Here is a 20,113-nt window from a genome sequence, read left to right on the forward strand (position 1 = left end):
ATAAATATGAGCTGGGCACTTGTTTTGAATGTTAGAAAGCAGTGCATAAAACAAAGTCCCTGTTCCTATGAGGTATATGTCAAGTGGTTTTACTATTTACGCAATGAAAATATAGTTTTAAAAATTACACTGCTATCCAAAATTTTGGTCAGAAAAGCTCTTTAAATGCAAACATACACTTTCTAATTTATATGTTTTATAAATTCAGCCCTTCATGTATTAAGTTTTATAGAGTAAGGTACAGTTAAACAGACAAAATATTAACTTTTATGCAAATCAACTGTCTTCTGCATGTAAAATAGAAATATCAGAAACTTAAAATTCATAGTCATCTAGTTTATACCTTTGCATACTCTCCGATCTACTTATAATAAAAACTAACTCCTTCTATATGTGGCTGTAACATAAAATAAGATAAACAGGACTGCCTTACAGTCGTAAAGAGCTTAACGTTTCCATTGTAAAACAACTATACTCCAATAAGAATTTAAAAAAAAAAGAACTTGACTTTTTCATATGCTATTAAATGTACCAGCATATATTATCTTTAACACACCCTGTGATGCAGGCAGAACAGCTAATATCACCATTCACCAGATGAGGATACACTACATCCACTAGCATGTAACCTGCAGGAGAACACAGAGATCTTTGCCTGTTTTGTTCCTTATCAGATATTCCCAGAAATTGGAACAGTGCCTGGCACATAGTAGCTGTGCAATACATTGTTGCTGAATGAATGTTAAATGAATTCAAGGCCCTCTGTGATGTAATCCATGCCTCCTCTCCCGCTACATCATCCACTATTCTTTAGCATGATCCTCCCTCAGTTTGAGTGCCCTTTCTTCTCTTCAAACCTAAGAAAATCCTACTCATTCCCTTATGTTTGAGTCATTTGTCACCATCTTTATGAAGCCTTCCATGACTCTCCCTGCATTCCACCAGAATTTCTTTTCCTTTGGGCTCTGGATGTACTCTGCTTGTATCTATCTCTATTTGGCTACTTTGTTGTAGACAATTATCCACCACAATACACTGACTTCCCAGAGAAACTCACACCCCTCACTTGAGGTTCCCAATAGCCACGTGCCTAAGATTGGTCAATGAGATATGAGTGAAAGTGACATGTCATTTCCATGCTGAAGCATTTATTGCCAGGGCTTGACTCCAGCCCTGTGGTCTTCTCTCCTGAACCCAGAACACTGTCCAAAGATGGAGGGTCACAGGACCAAATGGCCTGGAAATGGAGATCACTCTTCATGGAGTCAATGAAGTTGACAGTTTTTTTAAACTGTGTTAAGACACTAAGATTTTGGTCATGTATGTTACCTCAGCATAACCTAGCCTAACCTAATACACCCTTATGCAAATAAATAATCATAATACAAACCCAAAAGAAACCCGTACTTCCTCTTAAGAGTGTAAACTCATATAACAGATTGAAATATCTGATGTTTGTTAAATTCCAATAGTTACTGAACTTAGTATATTTAGTTTGATACATAAAGTCCTGAAATTTTAAAATCTAATGTGTTTAACTAAAAAATTCTCAGGGCTTCCCTGGTGGCGCAGTGGTTGGGAGTCCGCCTGCCGATGCGGGAGATGCGGGTTTGTGCCCCGGTCCGGGAGGATCCCACGTGCCGCGGAGCGGCTACACCCGCGGGCCATGGCCGCTGAGCCTGCGCATCCGGAGCCTATGCTCCGCAGCAGGAGGGGCCGCAGCAGTGAGAGGCCCGCGTACTGCAAAAAAAAAAAAAAAAGATAAAAAAAATTTCTCTCAAACAGAAGCAAATTAAATTGCCTTTTCTTGGCCTTCATTTTATTTTTCCCATGCATCCATCAGTGGCCCTAAAGAAGAAAAAATTTCCTAGCATTTTAACAAATAATTTTGAATTCTTGTACTATTAGCCAATTACTTCATGCTTGAATTTTTTTTCTCCCTAAGGTGACAATAAACCGAGGACCAAAAAAAAAAAAAAAAAAGTTACATAATAGTAGCCACTTTTTGTGGCAGCACTAAACACACAACAGGCACTCAGAGCTGTTTAATCTCAAAGATTAAAGGAGTCCAGGGACTTTCCTGGTGGTGCAGTGGTTAAAAATCCACCTGACAATGCAGGGGACACAGGTGTGAGCCCTGGTCCAGGAATATCCCACATGCCGCGGAGCAACTAAGCCCGCATGCCACAACTACTGAAGCCGCGCGCCTAGAGTCCGTGCTCCGTAATAAGAGAAGCCACCGCAATGAGAAGGCTGTGCACTGCAACAAAGAGTAGCCCCTGCTCGCCGCAACTAGAGTAACCCTGCACACAACAACAAAGACCCAAGGCAGCCAAAAAAAAAAAAAAAGAAAAAAAGATTAAAGGAGTCCTGATCCTTCTCCTTCTCAAGGAATTGACCTGAACCACTTTATCCACCATGAAAACTAGAATATGGGCAGTGCTACTAAAAATTAGGCAGAATTGGGCTTCCCTGGTGGCGCAGTGGTTGAGAGTCCGCCTGCCGATGCAGGGGACACGGGTTCGTGCCCCGGTCCGGGAAGATCCCACATGCCGCGGAGCGGCTTGGGCCCGTGAGCCATGGCCGCTGAGCCTGCGCGTCCGGAGCCTGTGCTCCGCAACGGGAGAGGCCACAACAGTGAGAGGCCCGCGTACCGCAAAAAAAAAAAAAAAAAAAAAAAAATTAGGCAGAATCAAGTCAAAGAGAGAACACTGTTAACAAATCCATAAAGTGTTCATTTTCAAACTAAAACTTCCGTTTAATGCAACACATTTAAGTTGCCAGGTAATATTAAGGAATGGGGCAAATACTGTAGGTATCTACTCAATATCCATTCCTCCCTTCTTCATTTCTAAGAGAAGCCAGATGTGTATTTGGGGAGGCAATATGGCCAGTGAAACTCCTGTTTTCCCAAATTTCCTTGGTAGCTGGAGGTAGCACATGGCTTAGTTCTGGTCAGTTCTCATTAGGGAAAGTCCACTGGGGGGGTCCTCGGAAAACTTTTTGTTTCTCATAAAGGGAGACAGGTACACTAGCACAGCCCCTTCCTCCCTTCTCCTGCCTTGAATGCAACGGTAACAACTAGAGCTATATAAGTTACCCTGTAGCCGTTAAGGTCTCAAATGTGAGAGAAAAGACAAAAATATGTTTAAAAACCACCAGCTCCACTATTACTGAACTGCTGAACCAAAGCTAGAAGCTGTCCAGACTTCTTTTGTGAGAAAAATAAACCCTTATTTGGTTAAGCCATCGTATAAGGTTTAGTTACTTTCAGCCAAAGCACTACTAAACTGTTACAGGGGCCATATCAATACTAATATAAGAGGCAGTAAGAAAAGTGAATGGGGAATGCACTCCATTTTATGTTATACATATTAGTTCTTCTTTAAAAATGTGTCTATGTATTTGTGTGTGTGTGTATATATATACATATATAAATATATATATATAAAGCAGAAACTAACACACCACTGTGAAGCAATTATACTCCAATAAAGATGTTAAAAAAAAGTGTCTATATAAGAAAGAGCCATAGAACTACAAAAAGGCATCACCTCACACCGGTCAGAATGGGCATCATCAAAAAATCTACAAACAGTAAATGCTGGAGGGGGTGTGGAGAAAGGGAACCCTCTTGCATGGTTGGTGGGAATGTAAATTGGTACAGCCACTACGGAGAACAGTATGGAGGTTCCCTAGAAAACTAAAAACAGAGCTACTATATGATCCAGCAATCCTAATCCTGTGCGTATATCCGGAGAAAACCACAATTCAGAAAGATTCCTGTACCCCAATGTTCACTGCATAGCTGTTTACAATAGCCAGAACATGGAAGCAACCTAAATTGACGGAGGAATGGATAAAGAAGATGTGGTATATATATACCACATAGGACTTCCCTGGTGGTGCAGTGGTCAAGAATCCGCCTGCCAATGCAAGGGACACGGGTTCTACCCCTGGTCCAGGAAGATCCCACATGCCACGGAGCAGTGAAGTCCATGCGCCACAACTACTGAGCCTGTGCTCTAGAGCCCACGAGCCACAACTACTGAGCCCATGCACCGCAACTATTGAAGGCTGTGCGCCTAGAACCTGTGCTCTGCAACAAGAGAAGCCACTGCAATGAGAAGCCCGCGCACCGGAACAAAGAGTAGCCCTCGCTTGCCACAACTAGAGAAAGCCCGCACACAGCAATGAAGACCCAATGCAGCCAAAAATAAATAAAAATAGATAAATTAAAAAAAAAAAACTCAGAGAGAAAAAAGTGTCGTTATCTGTAGATGATATGATCTAACTGCAAACCAAAAGAATTGGAAATACCACTAGAACTCAAGAGAGAGCTTGGCAAGGTGCAAGATCAACCTATAACTACAGTTCCTTACACCAGTAGTAACCTACCACAAAATTTAACTAAAAATAAGTATTCATCATAGCAATAAAAACTAAAAAGTAGGTAGAAAGTAACTTATTTAAGAATATATAAGAACTCTGGAGAAAGCTTTAAATTTTTAATAAAAGACATAAAAGGTCCTCTGAATAAAGGGGAATTCTATATTCTTAGATAGATATTATACAATCTACCCAAATTAATCAATAAGTTCAATGCAATATGAATTAAAATTTCCAGCCAGTAATTTATGAGTAATCTTAAACTTACTCTAAAGTGTACATGGACGAATATTTCATGGCTGCCAGGTCAGCCTTGAAAAAGAAGTTAAAAAAAAAAGTTCAGAAATGAAAAGTGATCAAGGTTAAAACCAGTAACAAGATGTATCTCTTTCATTGCACCCACTAAAAGCATGCACTGAGAGGGACACAACATCTTTTCTGTGGCATTCTTGCCAAAAATATATAACCTTAATCTAATTTTGAGAAAACATTAGACAAACTTAAATTGTGGGATCTTTGATTGGAACTTAGAACAGAAAAAGAACGCTGGAGAAAAACTGGTGACAATTCAAATTAGTTCTGCAGTCATCGTTAACGGTATCAGACCAATGTTAACTTTCTGGTTTTCATAACTGCACCATGGTTATCTAAGTGTTAACATCAGGGGAACCTGAGTGAAAAGTATACATGAACTCTGTACTAATCTTGCAATTTTAAGTCTAAAATTATTTAAAAATAACAAGTTCAACAGATAGATACATATAAAGGTACGTAGATTACATATGTTACAAAGCCACGGTAATTTTTTAAAGAAAAGAAAACCTGTAGGGTATCGGCACAACAGAAAAACAGACCAATGCAACAAAATACAAAGCTAAAAGACATGAATGTATGGGAACACAAGATACAATGAAAGCAGTCCTATAAACCAGTGGGGAAAGGATGGACCACTGAATGGATAGCAGTGGGAAAACTGGTTCACGGTATCAGTCTACAGAGAAAAATAAAACTAGATCCCTACCTAAGTCCACACACAAAAGGCAGCCTCCCTTTTAATCTAGAGGGATTAAAAAATCTACATGTGAAAAGTAAAATGATAAAGGGTTAATGTGAAATGTGAGAGAATATATCCTTGTGAGCCAGGCATTTAAGCAAAACTTCAAAAGCACAAACATAAGGCAAACGTTGGTTACACCAAAATTAAGAATTTCTGTCCAATAAGGGTCTTATAGAAAGATGACAGAAGATACATGCAATGTCTAAAACCTACATCAGATTAATATCTAGAAAATCAAGGAACACCTAAGAATCTACAAGAAATAAACAACAACCAAATAGAAAAAGGGACAAAGGAAAAGCAGCAATTTACAGAAGGCCCCCAGAGCCAAGGAATATATAGACATACTAAAAACCATAGAGAAATGCAAGTTAATAATGAAGCAGCACATTAAACTACTTTAGTAGGCTGGAAAAAAAAATTAGAAAGCTGGACAATTCTAAATGTTGGAGGAACCAAGGAGACAAAAACCCCTGTGCACTACTGGCGGGAGGGTGGGCTGATAGAGCCATCCAGAAGAGCAACCTGGCACTATCTGACATTTCCTGTGACCCAAGAGGTCCACTCCTAGCTACACATCCCCAAGAAATTCTTACACAGCTCCACAAGGGGACATGTATGAAGATATTCATTGCTGCATTGCATGGGGGGAGGGGGGAGGCGGCAGGTAGTCTACCCCAGAAAGTAGGTAAACTGTGGTAGGACTCATACCACAGAGTGCTATGCAGCAGTTAGAAGGAACAGATTCGATGCATAGATGAGACTATGCAATACTTACACAAAGTACAAAACATACACTTCTAAGAACACATACATGTACACGCATGACAATATATTAAAATGTTAGAACAGTAACTGTTGGAAGGATAAGGAAAATGACATATAGGGATTAACAGGAACAAATAAGAGAACAGCCTCACACTGTTCAGATCAAAGATACGACTTTTGCAGCTGAGTTTATGAAAACGTTTCCAAAAATATGAATAATAGGAAAGGGGGACTATTATTGTTCATATGCTTAAATTCAAATTGGTTTCACTTGTAATAAAACACTTATTACTGGCATAGCAAGTGAACTATCATAGTAATGAAATAAACTGAAAAATAATTTACTTGACCAATCCTCAGAAGAATAAGGCACAAATAAATTGTGGCTAAAGAAAACTTTGACTTGGTAGCTTTTGACCAGTTAATTATATGCTAAGCACTTACTAAGTAGCAGGCACTATAATGGGATAAAAGAAATAGAAAAGTATGGTGTCAAACTTTTAACACTCATAATCTAGCTGGGGAGCTAACACGGGGAACAGTAACTGAAACAAGGGGCAATCTCCGCCCCATGAGAAAATCAGAGCGTGAATACTCCAAGCTCCATCCAATAGATTTGTGAGCTATGCATGAAATTTGCAATTTTCTAGTAGCAACATTAAAAAAACATAAAAAGGGCTTCCCTGGTGGTGCACTGGTTAAGAATCCACCTGCCGGACTTCCCTGGTGGCGCAGTGGTTGAGAGTCCGCCTGCCAATGCAGGGGGCACAGGTTTGTGCCCGGGTCTGGGAAGATCCCACATGCCGCGGAGCGGCTGGGCCCGTGAGCCATGGCCGCTGAGCCTGCGTGTCCGGAGCCTGTGCTCCGCAACGGGAGAGGCACAACAGTGAGAAGCTCGGATACCGCCAAAAAAAAAAAAAAAAAAAAAAAAAAAAAGAATCCGCCTGCCAATGCAGGGGACACGGGTTCGAGCCCTGGTCCGGGAAGATCCCACATGCTGCGGAGCAACTAAGCCTGTGTGCCACAACTACTGAGTCTGCACTCTAGAGCCCACGAGCCACAACTACTGAAGCCCATGCGCCTAGAGCCCATGCTCTGCAACAAGAGAAGCCACCACAATGAGAAGCCCGCGCCCTGCAACAAAGAGTAGCTCCTGCTTGCCACAACTAGAGGAAAGCTCGCGCGCAGCAATGAAGACCCAACGTAGCCAAAAATAAAATAAAAAATAACATAAATTTAAAAAAAAACATGAAAATAGGTTAATTTTGATAATAGTTTATTTAACCCAATATATTCCCAAATGTTTCAACACATAATATAAAAAGAGTAAGATTTACATTCCTTTTTTCATACTGTCTTTGAAATAGTATATATTTTATACTCACAAGACATCTTAATTCAGACTAGCCACATTTCAAGTGCTCAGTAGCCACGTGTGCTGGACAATGCAGCTCTAAGCACTCAGAGGGTATGATCACATTTGGGCGAGATGAAGGAAAAAAAGGGATGGAGACTTTGATGGACAAGTAGTAGAGTTCTAATGAAAGATGAAGGCCATTTCAAGCCAGGCACCAGCACAAGGAAAGCTTAAAAAGCTTGGGGGATTCGGGGGGGGGAGACGGGGAACCTCCCTTAACCTTCAAGTCTAGCCAGTTTCACCTCTCACAACTCTTTCATATGCCGCTAACACTGAAAAACAAAATGGCTTTAGTTCCTTGACATCATGATTGCTGGCAATTTCTTACCTTTATGTTCTTGACTAGGCTGGTACTTCTCTGTCTTGCATCCCCTTGCTTAGCTTAGTTAATTCCTACACTAAAGTACTTGACAATGAGCTCCTTGAGGGTAAGAATTATCTAATCTCTGTATTCTTAGTACACAGGACCTGGCAACCAGCAGCTGTGAAACTGCTAGATGAAGAGACAGCCAAGGAGAATTGTTTGGCTGTAGTGTTAAGTTTATATAGGTGAACAGTTAAAAAAAAAAAGACAGAGAAGTGGGTCAAGAACTTTGAATACTAAACCAAAGAGTTTAGATTATCCAGTTTTCTAGAATAACACTACAAAACCTATCTCAAGAGGGAATTAACATTTGAAGAACCCCCATTATATGGAGTAGACTGGGCCAAGCACTTTATACATGTTAGTTTCTTCAATCACAACAACCCTGAATAGATGGTGTTATTCTCTTTTGTTAAATAAAAAAGATGTAATATACAGCATGGTGACCATAGTTAGTAATACTGTATTATATATTTGAAAGTTGCTAAGAGAGATTTTTTAATTCTCATGAACAGAAAAAAAAAAGCCTGTAATTATATGTGGAGATGGATGTTAACTGTTAACTAGACTTATTGTGGTGATCATTTCACAAAATATACAAATATCAAATCATTATGTTGCACACCTGAAACTAATACAATGTTATATGTTGATTATATCAATTAAAGTTTTTAATTATTAAAATTTTTTAAATGAAGCACAGACAAGTAATTAACTTGCCCATAGTTAAGTGACTTGTATTTGAAGACCGGTTTCAAACACAAACCTGTAACTCCAAATCCCAATTTCTCTTATGTTTTGTTGCTCCTACTTTTTGGCTCCTCATCTGGTCCACCATTCCTCAGAAGTGTCTTCAGAATCTCTCCCTCAACCACAGTCCTAGGCTCCCACTTTATCCCTCACTTCTAAGCCCAGACTCTTTCCATCAAGCCTCCCTTTAAGAAAGCTATCTGAGGTTTTAAGAAAGGAGAAAGAAGATGAATTCATTGGAACTACTGAGGGAAGAGGCTGAAGATACAGGACACAGAATGAGAGAAATGACAACATAGAGATGAGAGATGAAAAGACCAGTAAACAAACCACGAATGATGGCTAACATTTAGCTATTACTTATTATGAATCAGGCACCATTCTAAATGCTTTACACATTGTCTAATTTAATCACTAATTCGACCAATATTTATTTACTCTTCATCTGTAATAAATGACCAGCATGTTCTAGGTATTTGAAATAGTATTAATAAACAAAACAAATATTCCTGCTCTCAGGGAGCTTTCAGTACACCAGAGGAAACTGACAAAATACAATAAACATAAGAAATATGCAAATTATATAATATGTTAAAGGTAACAATGCAATGGAAAAAAAAACCCAGATCAGGATTAGGAAGGTTGGGAGGGCCACAGATGGTCAGAGTAAGACTCACTGAGCTGATGTTTGAAAAGAGGAGAAGGTGAGACAGTTAGCCATGTGGATATCTGGAAGAAAAGTGTTCAAAGAGAAGAGCCAATGTCAAGGCACTGAGGTTGGAGTGTCCCTGGTGTGTTCAAAGAACAGCAAGAAGACACCTGGGTCTATGAATGTAGTGGGTGCGGAGAGGTAGGAGATGAGGACAGAGGTAAGGGAGGCCACAGCATGGAAGACCTTATTCTTATAACAGCCCTATGAGGTCATTACTACTACCAATCCCACTTTATAGATGAGGTAACTGGGGCATGAAGAAGTTAAATAACTTGTCCAAGGTCACACAAAAAATGCTAGGTCAGATTATAAACCCAAAGAGTTACTATTATAGTGGTTGGAAAACATGAGCCCAAAGCCTTTGACATACCTCCCATTACAGGGAAAGGTCTATGTCCCTTCCACTTGAATCTGGGTGCCCATGACTGCTCTAACGTTTTAAGAATAAATGGCAGAAGTGATACTATGTGACTTCTGAGGCAAGGTCATAAAAGGCAAGCAGCTTCTGTCTTGTTTGCTGAAACACGGAGCCACCTCATGTGTCCGATCACACTGGAGTCTCCATGCTGGAGAGGCCCATGTAGCCACTCTGGCCAAGTCTCAGCTGAGCCCAGCCTTTTAACAATACCTGCCAAGGTGCCAGATATGTGAGTGAAGAAGCGGTCTTAGGATGTGGATCTTCCAGCCCAGCTACTCAAATCCCCCAGCCTTTCGTTATTCCCCCAAACTGAAGTCCCAGCCATAAACCATTCCCATCTGAATTCCTCACACAAAATCTGTGAGTATAATGAAACACTTGTTGTTTTACACTACTAAGTTGTGGACTGGCTAGTTCCACAGCAGTAATAAGTAGGACAACTATACAATAAGCAGGATATAAATGTTAAGCACCTGGCCTAAATTAACAGAAATGGAAAAAGCAACTAGAATACATTACCATGGTATGTAGAAGGTTCTTTATCATTGAATATCCTTAATGTCTAGAAGGCAACCTTCTTTTAAGAAAAGAAAATATAAGTTCCTTTAATCCATTCCACTAGTAAAGCTAACACGTGCCTATGAATACCAAGGCAGGCCTAGGGTAGGCAAGGGCTACACAAGGGAAGGAAGACAAGGAAAGAGGTGGAGACAATACGTGAACAGAATGCCATCAAAAACACCTCAAGTACCTTGAACAACAAAAGCTGCTTGCCCAGCTTAGATTATTCTTCTAGACAAAGAATGGCAAGGCTAAGGGCAAAAGGCTGTGCTAGGAAATGGTTCTAGGTCTGCTCCTCTCCAGGACCCTCATGCTAGTCTGCTACTGTACTCAATGAAGTCATAAAGGTACTGACTACAGAAAGAATGGGGTTATATAAAATTCTGGAATAAAACCTTTGGTTCAGCTTACTTGAACTTCATGTTAAATTCTTCCAATACAGATTTTCATGTAAAATGTCCATAATACAAACCCCACAATATTTCAACTCCACCTCCAAGCAACACCTAACTATTAGCATGAAATACAAACAAAACATCTCAAGCTTTATTCAAGCTTCAATTCTGAACACCAAGATCCCAGGTAACCCACAGAACAATGCCTTATCTAGTCTGCATAAGACTGTATAAGACTAACCATGGCCAAGCAGCTCAGGTGACTAAAGTGCAGTGCTAAAGAACTCTAGCTTGAAGAAAAAGTTGGACTCCCCCCAAAAACGTCATTTTCTTGCAGTGCCAACTTCTGCCCTCTCAATTACTGTTCAGGCAGGTGCATGTGGGTCAGCACAAACCCCTTATTACTACTTGCAGACCAACTCCAAGCACATTCTTTAAATTCCTACGTAAGACAACATTAAAGCTGGGAGATTGCCAGGGAAGAGATTTGTTTTCTCTTTGTTTATTTTGAAAGTTTAAAATGGATGTGAGACAAGTGAATTTCTGCTTCAGTCCTCCCAATGGTGATCAGAAGCAGCTGTACTCCCTGACTCTTATTTCCAGCTTGGAAACAAATTCCAGGGATAAAATTTGGCTATGGGGACTTCCCCGGTGGTCCAGTGGCTAAGACTCTGTGCTCCCAACGCAGTGGGCTCGGGTTCAATCCCTGGTCAGGGAACTAGATCCCACACGTCACAACTAAAAGATTCCGCATGCCGCAACTAAGACCCGGCACAGACGGGAAAAAAAAAAATTGGCTACGTTTTAGAATCCAGAACAATCCTCTCTGAAATTAAAGATAACAGGGACTATTAGGACTTCCCTGGTGGCTCAGTGGTTAAGAATCCGCCTGCCAACGCAGGGGACACGGGTTGAAGCCCTGGTCGAGGAAGATCCCACATGCTGCAGAGCAACTAAGCCCGTGCACCACAACTACTGAGCCTGCGCTCTAGAGCCTGTGAGCCACAACTACTGAGCCCACGAGCCCCAGCTACTGAAGCCCGTGCGCCTAGAGCCCATGCTCCGCGACAAGAGAAGCCACAGCAATGAGAAGCCCGCGCACCACAACCAAGAGTAGCCCCAGCTCACGGCAACTAGAGAAAGTCCACTCGCGGCAACAAAGACCCAACGCAGGCAAAAAAGAAAGAAAAAAAAAGATAACAGGGACTATTAATTTATATTAAACTGTTTATGAGTCGTTTATAAGTAATTACAATATAAATACTCATGCACTACACAATCAAAACGACCAATATTCTACTCATGGAAAATTTCCACCTTTATCTAATTTACATAAAAAAGAAATGAAAACAACTCTGTAATTGAATAAGACCTTTTCCCAAACACTTTGACCCAATAAAAAATATTCTTCAGAGATCAACTTTTTTTTAAAAAACGCCCAAACACCTTGATTCAATAGATAGTTGTGCTTGGAAGTTAGGAAGATTAAATGAAATCATATTACTTATTTTTTTAAAGATTTTTTTGATGTGGACCATTTTTAAAGTCTTTATTGAATTTATTACAATATTGTTTCTGTTTTATGTTTTGGTTTTTTGGCACGAGGCATGTGGGATCTTAGCTCCCCGACCAGGGATCGAACCCACACCCCCACCTGCATTGGAAGGCGAAGTCTTAACTGCTGGACCGCCAGGGAAGTCCCATATTACATATTTTAAATGAAATATTATATAAAGTACTTAGTATTGTTGCCTGATATTATAGTTAGTGATCAAAAATAGTAACTATTTTTATTCTCCATAACCACACTTCCCTACAAAGAACCAACTTTAAAAACTCAAGGAGGGCTTCCCTGGTGGCACAGTGGCTAAGAATCCACCTGCCAATGCAGGGGACACAGGTTCAAACCCTGGTCCGGGAAGACCCCACATGCTGCGGAGCAACTAAGCCCGTGCACCACAACTACTGAGCCTGCGCGCCACAACTACTGAGCCCTCACGCTACAACTACTGAAGCCTGTGCGCCTAGAGCCCATGCTCCGCAACAAGAGAAGCCACCGCAACGAGAAGCCCACGCACCACAACAAAGAGTAGCCCCTGCTTGCTGCAACTAGAGAAAGCCTGCGCGCAGCAAGACCCAATGCAGTCACACACACAAGAAAAAACTCAAAGAAACTGAAAATGTTATTGAAACCATTGAAATCTCTTTTCTTTAGTCATAATACAATCTAAAGGAACACTGTTTAGTCAGCAAGTCTTCACTGAATACTAAGATAGCAATTCTTTAAAGTGTGGTTCCTGGATCTGCAGCATCAACATCACCTGGTAACTTGTTAGAAATGTAAACTCTAGGGCCCCGAAGGTAGAATCAAGGTCTGCGGGTGAGGCCCAGCAATCAGTGCTTTCATAAGCCCTCCAGGTGACTGTGGTGTTTGTTCCAGTTTGAGAGTTTACAGACTAGTTTCACAGAGCTCAGGGTGCTTTGTTCTGCAGGGACTAGGAAGTCCTAAGGCAGGGGAGTGATATGGTTCCTAGGTATATCCTCTACGGCGCCTAGCACAGTGTCATACACATAGCAGGCAGTCAGATCTTAACAGGTTAATAGTCTCATACAACCAACAGCTGGCTACACAATAACACCATCAGTTTATTTATTTCACAGAGATAAGGAATTCTGATGACTGTCTGCATTAACTAATAATAAGTAAGTACATGGTGTGCACACACACCAGGAGCTGCTAAATTGGCAAAGCCCTCCAGGACCTCTGGTACCTTTGGCAAATAACCCAGGCTTACTTACAAAATGTCATATGCTTTGAAATGTAAGTGAAAAATACATTTCTAATTTTGCCAGTACACAAACAGGATTTGTCCATGACCTCTATACAAGTCAACTGTAGAACATAAGCTAAAATGCAAACTTTTTTGTTGCCTTTAAAAAAAAGCATCCTGGGGGACTTCCCTGATGGTCCAGTGGTAGATAATCCACCTTGCAATGCAGGGAACGCAGGTCGGGAAACTAGGATCCCACATGCGGTGGGGCAGCTGGGCCCCGCACCACAACTACTGAGTTCGCGCACCTCAACAAGAGAGCCCGCGTGCGGCAAACTACAGAGCCCAAGTGCCCTGGAGCCCGAGCACCAAAACTGGAGAAGAGAAAACCCGCACACCACAACTACAAAGAAGCCCGCCCACCACAACGAAGAGCCCACGCACCACAAGAAAAGATCTTGCATGCCGCAACTAAGACCCAACTCAGCCAAAAAAAAAAAAAAAAAAAAAAAGCATCTTGAGGACTTCCCTGGTGGTCCACTGGCTAAGGCTCCGCACTTCCAATACCCGGGTTCAATCCCTGGTCAGGGAACTAGATCCCACATGCATGCCGCAACTAAGACCCGGTGCAACTAAATACATATTTTATTTAAAAAAAGACTCATCTGTGAAGAATTTAAAAAATAAATTTAAAAAAGCATCTTGTTTCACATATTAGCCATCTACAATATATGGAAGCAAGATTTATTCTAATTTGAACAAAGTGTTTTTTAAAAAAAGACAACTGAGGAAACAAGCACTGATTGGATATTTGATATTAAAAAATTATGATAAAGGGATTAAGGTTACATTTTTTAAAGAAGGTTTATCTCTTCTAAAAGCTTTGGAGATGAAATGATATGATGTACTGAGCTTGCTTCTTGGGGAGAGAACAAATAAAAGAAGTCTGGTCATTAAGCTGTTGAGTACATGGTGGGGGCTAACTAGATACCAGGGTTTCCCAACCCTGGCACTCTTGACATTTTGGGCCAAATATTTCTTTGTTGAGGGGCCAGGGGGCACTGTCCTATGTACTGTAAAATGTTTAGCTGCATTTCTGGTCAGTAGCAACGCTCTTCAGTTGTGACAACCAACAATGTCTCCAGCCATTGTCAAATGTCCACTGGGGGGGGGGCGTGGCAAAATTGTCCCCAGTTGAGAACCATTGATAAATACTTATTAAATTCTCTTTATTTGTTTGAAATTTTCCATAGCAAAACATTTTTAGAAGTCTAATTTTAATTATACTCTGTGTATTGGTACAACTACATCTCCCTAGTTGAATAATTAGTACATAGCTTTTGAGAAACAGTCTGCTACACAAAAAAGCAGAGAGGATTGAGATGGAGACCTGAGGTCTAGTACAGGCTCTGCTGCTAAACAGTGAGTAGTCACAAGCAGCTCCTGTCATCTCTCTGAGCCTCAACATCCTCATTAGGTCTGACTGTTTGACTAGTCCTTCTGAGTTTTAAAATGATTTGATAACAGTTTTATCTTTTTTTTTTTTTTTTTTTTTTTTTTTTTTTTGCGGTATGCGGGCCTCTCACTGTTGTGGCCTCTCCCGTTCCGGAGCACAGGCTCCGGACGCGCAGGCCCAGCAGCCATGGCTCACGGGCCCAGCCGCTGCGCGGTATGTGGGATCTTCCCGGACCGGGGCACGAACCTGTGTCCCCTGCATTGGCAGGCGTACTCTCAACCACTGCGCCACCAGGGAAGCCCCAGTTTATCTTTTTATACACCTATCAGCTAATGGTGAATACTCACATCTGGAAATCAAACAACTGAAAATAGAGTAGTGTACTAGCATGAAGATAACATTCTTCTTGCAAATTATCTGTCTTTTATTATTCCTGATCTATAAGCAAAATTCTTACCACAATTATATTTACTTAAAATTTAAATAAGATTCCTAGGGTAAGCAAAATGGAGAGTCTTTTTACAAAATATAAAGACAAAGCTATTTGTCATATCAGCCAAAATGTCCATCAACTGGTGAATGGATTTAAAAAAACCGGTACATCCAAACAATGAGTTCATTACTACTCAGCAATAAAAAGGAGTGAACTACTGATACACACACAAACATGAATAAATCTCAAAAGCATTATGCCAAGTGAAAGATGCTACACACAAGATTACATGCTCTCTGACTCCATTTAAAAACGTTCTAGAAAAGGTAAAACTATAGAGACAGATAACCGATCAGTAGTTGCCAGGGGCTGGGGGAAGGGAGAGGGGATTGACTGTAAAGAGACACAAGGGACCTTCTTAGGCAATGGAAACATCCTCTAACTTGGCCGCGATAGTGATTATGCGACTATACATTTGTCAAAACTCATCAAACTGTACACTTAAAAAGAGGGAATGTTCTATCTCAATACACCCAACTTTAACAAAAGAGATGCCCAACAGACTGAGAACTCCCATTCATTCTTGAACCCTCATCACTCGATTGGCAGGAAGTCTAACACTTAGCAGTTCAGTAGTGGTAGGTAAATAATATGGTATATGCCAGACGTGTAACACTGGCACAAGGGCACCACACTGTAAAAGATACACAACTACTTCCGGAACATGTCAATGCCGGAGTTAAAAACAGGGCATGGTGAACTAATGCAATGATGTGCTACAAACCTCTATTTTAGCACTGTCAAAAATTCAATTTTAAATACATTCCATGAGAATAAAGGCATACTCCATACCCTACATTGTTTTTAAAGTTAGTAATTCCTAACGACACAAAAAGACTACACCATAATTCAACAAATTCAACAGAGAACAAGGTAAAGACCCATTTGGTGTAAATCCTTCATTATAACAAACCTGCTATGATTGTTTCTGGCTTCAGTTTATTCAGTAAGTACGGAGCTCCTGCTCTGGTTCAATGTAAGATTTTGCAATGGAAGTCAATGATCAAAGCTAATCAACTCACTTTTTTGCTTGCTCTGCCCGACAGGGTAGTCAAAGAACAACAAAATGATGAAGTAAGAATTAGGTTCTTCAAAGGGTCTATGAGAAAATAAGTTCACTGACTCACCTAGTCTAGATTTTCTACTACTTTTTATGTAACTTTCTAATCCATCTCAGGTAAAGAAACATACACCACTGTACCACTTATTTACCAGGTTAAAGAGCATTAAATACCACACCTTAATATACTGGAGGGATGCCTTAGACCAAGGTTTACATAAACAGATTAAATCATCTGACAGCTATCCAGCAAACAAGTGGCATTCTGAAGATTAAAATGAAGGCATTTGATACCACTAGGCCACAAGGTCTCAGGACGTAATTGAAAGCATGAAAACAGGCAGAGCCAGGAAGCTTTTCCTAAGTGATAGCATTTTCTTGCCAGGAATTACCTCATAACACTTAAAATAAAAGGCCAGTGAAGTTTCTCTACGAGTTATTTTTTAGATATTTTTGTTTTTAACAGAAGACAACTCACAGGTAGCTTGGAACAGTCCTGAAGCCAGTGCTAGAGAAGAGTTCAGAATGCACTTGGACAGAGTCAACATTTCTCCAGTGGAATTTCTACTACAAGTTGTCAGGCCCTAAAACTGCTTGCTGTTCCTGGCCTTCTGAAAAGGTTTACGTGAACAAAATCAAAGGTTCCTTTTACAGAATCACAGAATGTGAGTGCCAGAATGGACCTAAGAGCGCATCTAAGCCAACTTCTTTTGGGGAAGGGGGAAAGTTAAGCCCAGAGTGGGTGGCCCTCCGCTAGGCAGTGGGTGGCAGGGCTGCTTGACTACACATCCTCCTCTGAAATGTGCTTAACCAGCTCCTTCAAAACAGATTCGTAAGGAAACGGGGCTACTCCTCGACAAAGTCTGAGCTCTCTCCAAGAACTTCTGAACAGCTTCGGAGTTGCATCGAAGGGGGCCGAGAAGATTCCTCAGTGCGCACCTAGTTTTAGTGACTGTCACTTAGTTTAGTGACAGTCACTAAATTTAGTTCGAGACAACTTAAAGAACGAGGCATGACGGACAGTCCACTCGATCCAATTAATTGCGTTTAATCAACACCACAAACGTGTTTTTAACCCGACAGCCTCTCATGAGATGCCTACCTAATTTAAAAGGTGAATTTAGTGGAAATAAGCCCTGTACACTGCGGGGACCCGACACACGCTCGGAGAGACCACCGCGCGGCCACCGGCCGGCCACGCTGCAGCCCTCAGGGTTCGCTACGAAGCGAGCCCCCGGCGTAATCGCGGATGCACTTCCCCGGCCCGCGCGCTCGGGAAACGGGCCGCCGAGGCCGCCTCCCGGGGCCCATGGCCATCCACCGGGCCCAGAGCGCCGCGGCCTGGGGACCCGCCGGCGGCGAGGCGAGGGCTGCGGCCGCGCTCCCGGGGACGGCGCGCGCAGACCTGGCCCGGGGCAGTCGCCTAGGTTACTCACGTTCTCAGTGTCCCGTTCATTCACCGTCGGCAGCGGGGTCCTAGTGGACATTTTACTTCACTTCACTTCTGCACAACGCGAGGGTGAAACAAATCAGCGCGGTCCCGGGGGCCGGAGAAGCGGCGTCGAGGGCCCGGCGGTTCCGGAGCGGCGCCGCTGCAGGGCGGCTCCCCTCCCCCACGGCCGTCTAGATCCCGGGTCGGGCCCGGGCCGTCCCCCGGCGGGTCGCGGGGCTCATGCTCCCCCGGCCCCGGCGGCCGCGCCGAGGAGCCCCGCGGGCGGCGGTGGCGGGGCCGGGCCGGCGGCGGCGGGCTGCGGGTCGGCCCACTGGCGTCCCCGCGCCTCCGGGCGCCCCGCGGGCCCGGACCCCCTCGCCTCCTCCTCCGCCCCCGCCCGTCGCGCCGCGGATTTCAGCGCCGGAGCCTCCACACAGCGCCGCCGGCGGCCCCTGAAGAAGAGGAGGATGTAGAGGAGGTGGAGTGCAAGACAGGTCCCCGCGGGCTGCGGGCGCCGACCATGGATGGGGCTGCGGAGGCGGCGCCTGCACCCGGCTGTTCTTCTCCCTCCGGCTCGCTTTCCGCCTCAGCCTCCGCCCAGTGGCCACCGACACCGCCGCCCCCAGCACCTCCGAGCCTCACGGACCCAAGATGGCCGCCCCTCGGCTTCCTTTGCTGCCTCCGGATGCCGGAAGTGACGGCACCGCCGCCTCCCGGAGTCCAGCCAATTAGCGCGGCCCGAGGAAGCTGGCCCGGCTGCTGTTGCTAGGGGTGACTCGGCCTGGTCTAGAGCCGAGGGGGCGGCGCCCGAGGCTGGGCAGGGCTGGCGGGTCCCGGCGGGCAGCGGGGGCGGCGGGTTCCCAGCGTCCAGAGCACGCGGCACCCGTGAAAGAGCCGGCAAACGGCCCTGGGCGGCGGCCTGAGCTTGACTGCTGGATTGATACTTATCGTGTTGATCGAGGGCCTGCTGTATGCAAAAGCTGAGGTAGCGTCCCTCAAAAGCTGGGACCGCGCTGCCCCAAATCGAGATATAACAGCAATTATAGGGCCGGGGCTGTGGGGAGGAGCCGAGTTCCTGCATCGTTAACGGTGACCCGGGAGCCGAGGACTCAAATCACCCTTCCTGCCTCCGGCTCTGAGCAGCCGGGGCTGGGCTCAGCATCCCGAAGGCGGCAGACGCGTCCTGCCCTCAAGGAGCTCGCGGTCAGGAGGGAGATGTACCCGGACCCAGCTAAAAGCCTTTCGTAAGGAAGAGCGCTAGAAGGTGGCGGGGAGCCCTAGAAGCCTCCTGGGATCACCGCCTAAATGCCTGTAGGGGATTTATAACCAGACTTCAAACCCCGGGTCGGATGCTCAGATGCTCAGTGGACGGATGCTCCACCTTGGGGCGGAGCTCGGTGGACGCTTGCAGACTGGGACGTTGGAAATGGAACCTCCCCTAGAAGACTTCCTTGCTCTGGAGCCTCTGAATGTCTCCCGAGGACCTGCCTAGAGCCGAGCCAGCGTTGGATGGAATGCTTTGGTGCAGGGTTCTGAGGAGGAAGAGCGGAATGGTCTGGAGTAACATGAACTGTTACTGAGAGTCTACCTTGTGGGTACATTACATGTTACCTCATTTAAGCCTCAGAGTAACCCTGTAAGATGGACAGACACACCTTGTGATCCCAAGTCTAAACAGGTTACAGTGACTTGACCAAAGTACCCAAGTTGGTTAGCCGCAAAGCTGGGATTTGAACCTATATCCTAAAACTTTCGTAACAGATAAGCCCTTGTAGTGGGTATGTCTTGCTTTTCTTTTTCTATTTTTAATGTTTTCTCTTTTGGTCCCCCAGGATGTGACTCCTCTTGCTATGTCTGGGACATTTCCTGCTCTGTGAGACATATACGTCTTTAAACACCAGAATCATTCCCATGTGAGGACTAAGATGCAGTCAGGGCTTGCATCTCTCCCTCTCAGGAAAGTGTTCACTGGACCAAGGACAGCCCTGTTTAAAATGTCCTTCTCTTTCTCCCTCTTTGGCCAAGCAGAGATGGTTGAATTCTTGTTAGTTAAATGTGTGTTTCACACAG

General features: G+C 43.5%; 1 protein-coding gene across 6 annotated transcripts in view; it reads right to left on the bottom strand.

Annotated features, from left to right (window-relative positions):
* MARK3 (microtubule affinity regulating kinase 3) overlaps positions 1–18,750 on the bottom strand; it is a 108,281-nt gene extending 89,531 nt beyond the window's left edge. For 4 of the 6 annotated variants that reach the window (XM_079905767.1, XM_079905770.1, XM_079905766.1 and 1 more), the window contains exon 1: positions 18,048–18,750. In XM_079905767.1, coding sequence (XP_079761893.1) covers positions 18,048–18,098 — 51 coding nt within the window. In that variant the 5' untranslated portion in view covers positions 18,099–18,750. The remainder of the gene's footprint in view (positions 1–18,047) is intronic. The other 2 variants (XM_079905769.1, XM_079905768.1) reach the window with 2 other exon arrangements.
* Between the last annotated feature and the right edge of the window lie 1,363 nt (positions 18,751–20,113).

The sequence above is a fragment of the Stenella coeruleoalba genome, assembly GCF_951394435.1.
Source record: "Stenella coeruleoalba genome assembly, chromosome: 2".
In the NCBI taxonomy this organism is placed as follows: domain Eukaryota; kingdom Metazoa; phylum Chordata; class Mammalia; order Artiodactyla; family Delphinidae; genus Stenella; species Stenella coeruleoalba.